Source organism: Oncorhynchus clarkii, unplaced genomic scaffold (genome assembly GCF_045791955.1).
Source record: "Oncorhynchus clarkii lewisi isolate Uvic-CL-2024 unplaced genomic scaffold, UVic_Ocla_1.0 unplaced_contig_10484_pilon_pilon, whole genome shotgun sequence".
Classification (NCBI taxonomy): Eukaryota; Metazoa; Chordata; class Actinopteri; order Salmoniformes; family Salmonidae; genus Oncorhynchus; species Oncorhynchus clarkii.
The window spans coordinates 50,001-59,654 of NW_027258678.1; the positions used below are offsets into that span (position 1 = coordinate 50,001).

Genomic DNA, 9,654 nt, shown 5'->3' on the forward strand with positions numbered 1-9,654 from the left:
AGACAATACCTGACCACTGTGACTGACCCAAAATGAAGGAACGTTTTTGACTATGTACAGACTCAGTGAGCATAACCTTGCTATTGAGAAAGGCCTTCGTAGGCAGACATAGCTCTCAAGAGAAGACATGCTCTGTGCACCCTGCCCACAAAATGAGGTGGAAACTGAGCTGCACTTCCTAACCTCCTGCCCAATGTATGACCATATTAGAGACACATATTTCCCTCAGATTACACAGATCCACAAAGAATTTGAAAACAAACCCAATTTTGATAAACTCCCATATCTACTGTGTGAAATACCACAGTATGACATCACAGCAGCAAGATGTGTGACCTGTTGCCACATGAAAAGGGCAACCAGTGAAGAACAAACACCATTGTCAATACAACCCATATTTATGTTTATTTATTTTACCTTTTGTACTTTAACTATGTGTACATCATTACAAAACTATATACATAAAATGACATTTGAAATGTCTTTATTCTTTTGGAACTTCTGTGAGTGTAATGTTTACTGTTCATTTTATTGTTTATTTCACTTTTGTTAATTATCTATTTCACTTTCTTTGGCAATGTTAACATATGTTTCACATGCCAATATAGCCCCTTAAACTGAAATTGAATTGAATTGAGAGAGAGAGAGAGAGAGAGAGAGAGAGAGAGAGAGAGAGAGAGAGAGAGAGAGACAGAGACAGAGACAAAAAAAAATATCACCAAGCATCTACATGTGTAAAATCTTAATTTGACCAGAATTGTCATAGCAAAATAATCCTGCAGCAACAGGATTTCAACGTTTAAATCATGTTGCTTGATCAGTGGTTATACTAATAGCAGGACACCAGTGGGCTACAGGAAACGTGCAATGCTGAATAAATTACAAAGCTTTCCTGCGGCACAGGAAAATGACCAGCAACAAAAGAGTGATCAAATTAAGATCCTACATAAATTCAGCTACTGTGACTTCCTTAACTTCAAATGGAAATATGACTTTCACTTCACTACCTGTCGTTTTCACTGCTGCTGCCTTGGCTGTGACTGAGGAAGAGGAGAGCAAGTCGCCTGCTTGCCTGCCTGCCCTCTCCCCCAGAGACCTTACAGGATGCAGAGGGACAGTGAAGCAACATAGGCACATTTAGATCTGTTGTCACTGCCGTTTGTCCTCTGGGCCAGATTGAGACAATGCTAGACATGTTTGTGCCTCTAGCTAAACATGATAACGTGACGTCATCCTAACTAATCTCACCTCAGAACCTAATGACCCAGGGAGGTGTGTGTCATTACCCTTTAAACAAGGTCAATCAGCCCATAAAAAAGTGAAGTTGGAGAGTTGGCCATGTTGGTATAGAATCTGAGCCTGTCCCTCCAGACCTCCAGCAGTGCAGAGCCTCAGAGCTGTAGTGTGATATGGTGCTATGGCTTTGAGATAAGGCAGGCAACGCAAGGCAGAGCTTGGTGGGGCTCACCCTATCAGCCAGACCATTCATTTGTGATTAGGGGACCGTAGGGGGATTAACGGCTGAGATAACAGCAGGGCTGTGGCCCTGGGGTGTTCCTGGAGGAGACTGGGAGACATGCCCCTGCACACTACCCACTGTGCCCACGCCACACCAGCCAATGACAGCATATACAGTGGCACACAGTCTTTCTAATAGCTTTCAAAAGAGCAGAGAAGCAGGACAACATGCAGTTTATTAGGCTACAGATGAAATAAGTGGATCTTCACAGGGTGGTGAAAGTGCACAGTGATGAGCTTGATGCTCCTTTACAATAGATAGAGGGTCTTATTCTGGTGAAATTATGATTGATGCTTGACAGCTGTTTGACAAATACAAATATTATCACTCTTATCCATAATAATGTCATCACATAGACCAGCCTACCTGCACTGTATCTGCTGTTGTCTGGAGAACACGTGCTAAGGCCAGAGTGGGCACATTTGGCCAGAGTGGGCACATTTGGCCAGAGTGGGCACATTTGGCCAGAGTGGGCACATTTGCAACAGTTTTTGTGACAAAACTATCGGTAGAGATGAAAATGTGATGGAAATACAATGAGATTGTTATTCGGTACATGAAAACTTAATCAAAACATTTTTCAGGGTGTGCACTACGTCATCACACACAGATGTTTTATCTGCACCAAGCCCTTTTGGAGGAAACGCACCACTGGTGGGAAAATGGGAATATATTTCTTCATGCGGATTCTAGAAAATGTGCATTAAATCTGTTGCCAATTCAATGGAAACCGAGATATTGATTTGTGAAGCTAAACAGATTAAAGACTGCGTGATACATTCCTAGGCTGATAGACAGGGAAGAGTGATACATTCCTAGGCTGATAGACAGGGAAGAGTGATACATTCCTAGGCTGATAGACAGGGAAGAGTAATACATTCCTAGGCTGATAGACAGGGAAGAGTGATACATTCCTAGGCTGATAGACAGGGAAGAGTGATACATTCCTAGGCTGATAGACAGGGAAGAGTGATACATTCCTAGGCTGATAGACAGGGAAGAGTGATACATTCCTAGGCTGATAGACAGGGAAGAGTGATACATTCCTAGGCTGATAGACAGGGAAGAGTGATACATTCCTAGGCTGATAGACAGGGAAGAGTGATACATTCCTAGGCTGATAGACAGGGAAGAGTAATACATTCCTAGGCTGATAGACAGGGAAGAGTGATACATTCCTAGGCTGATAGACAGGGAAGAGTGATACATTCCTAGGCTGATAGACAGGGAAGAGTGATACATTCCTAGGCTGATAGACAGGGAAGAGTGATACATTCCTAGGCTGATAGACAGGGAAGAGTAATACATTCCTAGGCTGATAGACAGGGAAGAGTGATACATTCCTAGGCTGATAGACAGGGAAGAGTGATACATTCCTAGGCTGATAGACAGGGAAGAGTGATACATTCCTAGGCTGATAGACAGGGAAGAGTAATACATTCCTAGGCTGATAGACAGGGAAGAGTAATACATTCCTAGGCTGATAGACAGGGAAGAGTGATACATTCCTAGGCTGATAGACAGGGAAGAGTGATACATTCCTAGGCTGATAGACAGGGAAGAGTAATACATTCCTAGGCTGATAGACAGGGAAGAGTGATACATTCCTAGGCTGATAGACAGGGAAGAGTGATACATTCCTAGGCTGATAGACAGGGAAGAGTGATACATTCCTAGGCTGATAGACAGGGAAGAGTGATACATTCCTAGGCTGATAGACAGGGAAGAGTAAGGGGGAAAAGACAGGTCAGGTACTCTGTGCCCTGCAGATTAGGTGACAACACAGGCAGGAAGGTTAAACAGAGTCTTAATAGCGTTTCGTTGCTAGGATCCCACCCCGGAATGCACAGTGTGAATGACTCTGCCAGTTGCATCAGATCAGGGGCCTGTTTTTAATGTTACACGAGGCTATCGCTTACACTGCTGAGAGCCAGGATTAAGGCTCACTGTGTGAGTGTGTATAGGGAGGCTGGTGGGGAGGAGGAGGAGGAGAGTGGGATTGATGTCTTTATGGTCTCTTTTCTTCCTGCTGCCTTTGTCTCAGTTTACCAAATAGAGTGGGCTACCATTACTGTGGTGATACAACTGCAGCACTTAAAAAGAGGTATCACTTACCAATCGAAAAATGCAGCCACCGTTAAAAATTACTGCCACTTTTATTGAAGAAAAAAATCCAACCTCGGGGTTTAAACACACAGCTGAAAGTCAACACTACTATCGCCCCAAATGAACCGTCTAGAAGTGTAGCTCCTTTGGTTGGTATGTTAGGTAGTTGCTATGACAGAGACTAGTGTGTGCTGTGTGTTTACAGGGGTTAAAATGGCTTCTCCTGCAATTTGACACGTACGCCTCTTATTCATAGTAGCTAAGCGTTACAATAAAATGCATGGTCATCACATTATTATCAAGGCCTTAGCCTTTCGGCACAATGATGTGAGGCCTGTCTGGATGTGAGACATCCAGGTCACAGATCTGATGATGCTGCCCTAGCTAGTTCTCAGCAGGGGTGCCAGTAGAGGCTGCAGGGTGCTGGCATAATCCCTATCACTCATCAGGAGAGGACCCAGAGGAGGCCCTCAGGCCGGGAGCACCAGCCCCAGCTCCTCCCTCTGTCAGCTGGTAAAGCCATCCCTGGAGCTCTCCTGGCGATAGAGGCCAGGTCGGGAGTGAGGCGGCCCAGGAGAGTGCTCCTCTGGGAGGCTGGGATCCATCCTGCTCTGGGCCCCCGTCTGGAGCTAAAACAATGGCAGCAGTATTTCCCCCTCTGGCTCCAGGCTTTTTCCACACAGGGCCGATCCAGATGAAAGATAGCAGGCAGCATAACAACATGGAGGTGAGGGTGAGGGGGTGATATGGCTCGTGGTAAGTCAGGGAGAGGAGTAGGGAAGATGGCACGCTAACATTTGGCTCATTTATCAATAACAGCTAAATCAAATTAACCTTTCAATTATTTTAAATGGTTTTCCTACTAATTGCAATTTTCTCAAGTGCATCACTAGATGTGAGTAAAGACCATGGACAAATAAGCGAGGTGTTTCCCAAAGGAGAAAGCCTTTAAAACTTTCTCCAATTATGAGGTTGATAAAGTGTGTCAGCTGTACAACAGTGTTGAGATGTGAAAAGAAGAAATCAATGCATTTTCAGCGGAGGCCCAAGGGACGCAATTCCGGATGAGTTGTAGCTCTCCTGTCCCCCATGTCAAGATGCCCCGGCATATGTCATTAGAAACGCATTAAACCTGTCAAAGCCCACAAAGAGCCACGAGGGCACATCTGATTCCTTGAGGAAAATTACAGTTGTTCTTCTTCTTAGCTATATCCATTCCCTGAAACAAGGGGGACGTGTTTAAGGAACGGACTGATATGAGAGCCTTGTTAGCGGAAGCAGCAGAGATGGGAGGGACGTTCAGACTACTGGGTGTGGAGACAGAAGAGCTGTCACTCTCTCCAACCATCTTTGGCCTTCTGACAACAAGCTCCCAAACTCTGCATTTACCTGTGTATTTATAACAACACCGATTGGAACCAGCGGAAGAAAGAGAAAACAGCCAAGGGGAGACCAGCTAATGCAGGTCATAGGAGCCATGCATGTCATTCACTCAGCAGAGACAGGTCATAGGAGCCATGCATGTCATTCACTCAGCAGAGACAGGTCATAGGAGCCATACATGTCATTCACTCAGCAGAGACAGGTCATAGGAGCCCTGCATGTCATTCACTCAGCAGAGACAGGTCAGAGGAGCCCTGCATGTCATTCACTCAGCAGAGACAGGTCATAGGAGCCATGCATGTCATTCACTCAGCAGAGACAGGTCATAGGAGCCATACATGTCATTCACTCAGCAGAGACAGGTCATAGGAGCCCTGCATGTCATTCACTCAGCAGAGACAGGTCATAGGAGCCATGCATGTCATTCACTCAGCAGAGACAGGTCATAGGAGCCATGCATGTCATTCACTCAGCAGAGACAGGTCATAGGAGCCCTGCATGTCATTCACTCAGCAGAGACAGGTCATAGGAGCCATGCATGTCATTCACTCAGCAGAGACAGGTCATAGGAGACATGCATGTCATTCACTCAGCAGAGACAGGTCATAGGAGCCCTGCATGTCATTCACTCAGCAGAGACAGGTCATAGGAGCCATGCATGTCTTTCACTCAACAGAGACAGGTCATAGGAGCCATGCATGTCATTCACTCAGCAGAGACAGGTCATAGGAGCCCTGCATGTCATTCACTCAGCAGAGACAGGTCATAGGAGCCATGCATGTCATTCACTCAGCAGAGACAGGTCATAGGAGCCATGCATGTCATTCACTCAGCAGAGACAGGTCATAGGAGCCATGCATGTCATTCACTCAGCAGAGACAGGTCATAGGAGCCCTGCATGTCATTCACTCAGCAGAGACAGGTCATAGGAGCCATGCATGTCTTTCACTCAGCAGAGACAGGTCATAGGAGCCATGCATGTCATTCACTCAGCAGAGACAGGTCATAGGCGCCCTGCATGTCATTCACTCAGCAGATACAGGTCATAGGAGCCATGCATGTCATTCACTCAGCAGAGACAGGTCATAGGAGCCCTGCATGTCATTCACTCAGCAGAGACAGGTCATAGGAGCCATGCATGTCATTCACTCAGCAGAGACAGGTCATAGGAGCCATACATGTCATTCACTCAGCAGAGACAGGTCATAGGAGCCCTGCATGTCATTCACTCAGCAGAGACAGGTCATAGGAGCCCTGCATGTCATTCACTCAGCAGAGACCGCTCATAGGAGCCATGCATGTCATTCACTCAGCAGAGACAGGTCATAGGAGCCATACATGTCATTCACTCAGCAGAGACAGGTCATAGGAGCCCTGCATGTCATTCACTCAGCAGAGACAGGTCATAGGAGCCATGCATGTCTTTCACTCAGCAGAGACAGGTCATAGGAGCCATGCATGTCATTCACTCAGCAGAGACAGGTCATAGGAGCCCTGCATGTCATTCACTCAGCAGAGATGACTGCTATGACTGAACAGAACCCCAGTACTACAGAGTCAGACCTAACTCCTCTATGACTGAACAGAACCCCAGTACAACAGAGTCAGACCTAACTCCTCTATGACTGAACAGAACCCCAATACTACAGAGTCAGACCTAACTCCTCTATGACTGAACAGAACCCCAGTAGTACAGAGTCAGACCTAACTCCTCTATGACTGAACAGAACCCCAGTACTACAGAGTCAGACCTAACTCCCCTATGACTGAACAGAACCCCAGTACCACAGAGTCAGACCTAACTCCTCTATGACTGAACAGAACCCCAGTAGTACAGTCAGACCTAACTCCTCTATGACTGAACAGAACCCCAGTACTACAGAGTCAGACCTTACTCCTCTATGACTGAACAGAACCCCAGTAGTACAGAGTCAGACCTAACTCCTCTATGACTGAACAGAACCCCAGTACTACAGAGTCAGACCTAACTCCTCTATGACTGAACAGAACCCCAGTAGTACAGAGTCAAACCTAACTCCTCTATGACTGAACAGAACCCCAGTACCACAGAGTCAGACCTAACTCCTCTATGACTGAACAGAACCCCAGTAGTACAGTCAGACCTAACTCCTCTATGACTGAACAGAACCCCAGTACCACAGAGTCAGACCTAACTCCTCTATGACTGAACAGAACCCCAGTACTACAGAGTCAGACCTAACTCCTCTATGACTGAACAGAACCCCAGTACTACAGTCAGACCTAACTCCTCTATGACTGAACAGAACCCCAGTACCACAGAGTCAGACCTAACTCCTCTATGACTGAACAGAACCCCAGTACCACAGAGTCAGACCTAACTCCTCTATGACTGAACAGAACCCCAGTACCACAGAGTCAGACCTAACTCCTCTATGACTGAACAGAACCCCCAGTAGTACAGTCAGACCTAACTCCTCTATGACTGAACAGAACCAGAGTAGTACAGTCAGACCTAACTCCTCTATGACTGAACAGAACCCCAGTACCACAGAGTCAGACCTAACTCCTCTATGACTGAACAGAACCCCAGGACTACAGTCAGACCTAACTCCTCTATGACTGAACAGAACCCCAGTACCACAGAGTCAGACCTAACTCCTCTATCACTGAACAGAACCCCAGTACCACAGAGTCAGACCTAACTCCTCTATGACTGAACAGAACCTCCAGTAGTACAGTCAGACCTAACTCCTCTATGACTGAACAGAACCCCAGTAGTACAGTCAGACCTAACTCCTCTATGACTGAACAGAACCCCAGTAGTACAGTCAGACCTAACTCCTCTATGACTGAACAGAACCCCAGTACCACAGAGTCAGACCTAACTCCAGAGCGTCAGGAGAGGTTCCACAGGGTCATTGAATATGTTGGAACATTTACTTCCCAACAGGGGATGGAAACGATAATGCTCTCTTCACTGAATTCTGCTCTCATGTACTGGTAGATAGAGAAAGAATATTCCCAAAAGGAACATTCATAGGACTGTTTTAACAAATGGACAAGAACTAAACATTATTTTAGAGATCAGCAAATTACACCTGGTAGTTTCTGGCCATAGGCTATGTGAGCTCACTGTAAAAGTGAAGAGGGCTTATTTTTAAAAAAAAAATAATACATTTGAGTAATTTAGCAGACGCTATCCATAGCAACTTACATGAGCAATTAGGGTTAAGTGCCTTGCTCAAGCGCACGTCAACAGATTATTTTACCCAGTAAGCTCAAAGATTTGAACCAACAACCTTTCGGTTACTGGCCCAACTCTCTTAACTGCTAGATAATACGGTAGAGTAAAGTAGCTGGTTCAGGTTATGCTATATTGCTCTCTGACAGTAGTGGTGCTGTCTCTCTTCCCAAGGTCACACACATGCCTCCCTCACTGCAGTATTTCTGGGTGGGGGGGAGACATGAGGGGGAGGGGAGGGAGAGGTGAGGAGGGGGACAGGAATGACCAGTACACTCAACTGGCACAGCCCTGCCACAGAGAGTATGGCACTTGGGCAGAGAGCCAAGAACAAGAGAAAACTCTGAAGGGCTGCCAGAGAGCCAAGGTACAAGAGAAAGCTCTGAAGGGCTGCCAGAGAGCCAAGGTACAAGAGAAAACTCTGAAGGGCTGCCAGAGAGCCAAGGTACAAGAGAAAGCTCTGAAGGGCTGCCAGAGAGCCAAGGTACAAGAGAAAGCCTGAAGGGCTGCCAGAGAGCCAAGAACAAGAGAAAGCGCTGAAGGGCTGCCAGAGAGCCAAGAACAAGAGAAAGCCTGAAGGGCTGCCAGAGAGCCAAGAACAAGAGAAAGCCTGAAGGGCTGCCAGAGAGCCAAGAACAAGAGAAAACTCTGAAGGGCAGCCAGGGAGCCAAGAACAAGAGAAAACTCTGAAGGGCAGCCAGGGAGCCAAGAACAAGAGAAAGCTCTGAAGGGCTGCCAGAGAGCCAAGAACAAGAGAAAGCTCTGAAGGGCTGCCAGAGAGCCAAGAACAAGAGAAAGCCTGAAGGGCTGCCAGAGAGCCAAGAGCAAGAGAAAACTCTGAAGGGCTGCCAGAGAGCCAAGGTACAAGAGAAAGCTCTGAAGGGCAGGCAGGGAGCCAAGAACAAGAGAAAGCCTGAAGGGCTGCCAGGGAGCCAAGAACAAGAGAAAACTCTGAAGGGCTGCCAGAGAGCCAAGAACAAGAGAAAACTCTGAAGGGCTGCCAGAGAGCCAAGAACAAGAGAAAACTCTGAAGGGCTGCCAGGGAGCCAAGAACAAGAGAAAACTCTGAAGGTCTGCCAGAGAGCCAAGAACAAGAGAAAGCGCTGAAGGGCTGCCAGGGAGCCAAGAACAAGAGAAAGCCTGAAGGGCTGCCAGAGAGCCAAGAACAAGAGAAAGCCTGAAGGGCTGCCAGAGAGCCAAGAGCAAGAGAAAACTCTGAAGGGCTGCCAGAGAGCCAAGGTACAAGAGAAAGCTCTGAAGGGCAGCCAGAGAGCCAAGAGCAAGAGAAAACTCTGAAGGGCAGCCAGAGAGCCAAGGTACAAGAGAAAGCTCTGAAGGGCAGCCAGGGAGCCAAGAACAAGAGAAAGCCTGAAGGGCTGCCAGAGAGCCAAGAACAAGAGAAAGCCTGAAGGGCTGCCAGAGA

At 47.0% G+C, this 9,654-nt stretch overlaps 1 protein-coding gene across 1 annotated transcript in view; it reads right to left on the reverse strand.

The window, feature by feature from the left end:
- LOC139398192 (roundabout homolog 2-like) overlaps positions 1-1,979 on the reverse strand; it is a 16,486-nt gene extending 14,507 nt beyond the window's left edge. The window contains exon 1 of the mRNA XM_071144312.1: positions 1,886-1,979. Coding sequence (XP_071000413.1) covers positions 1,886-1,979 — 94 coding nt within the window. The remainder of the gene's footprint in view (positions 1-1,885) is intronic.
- Between the last annotated feature and the right edge of the window lie 7,675 nt (positions 1,980-9,654).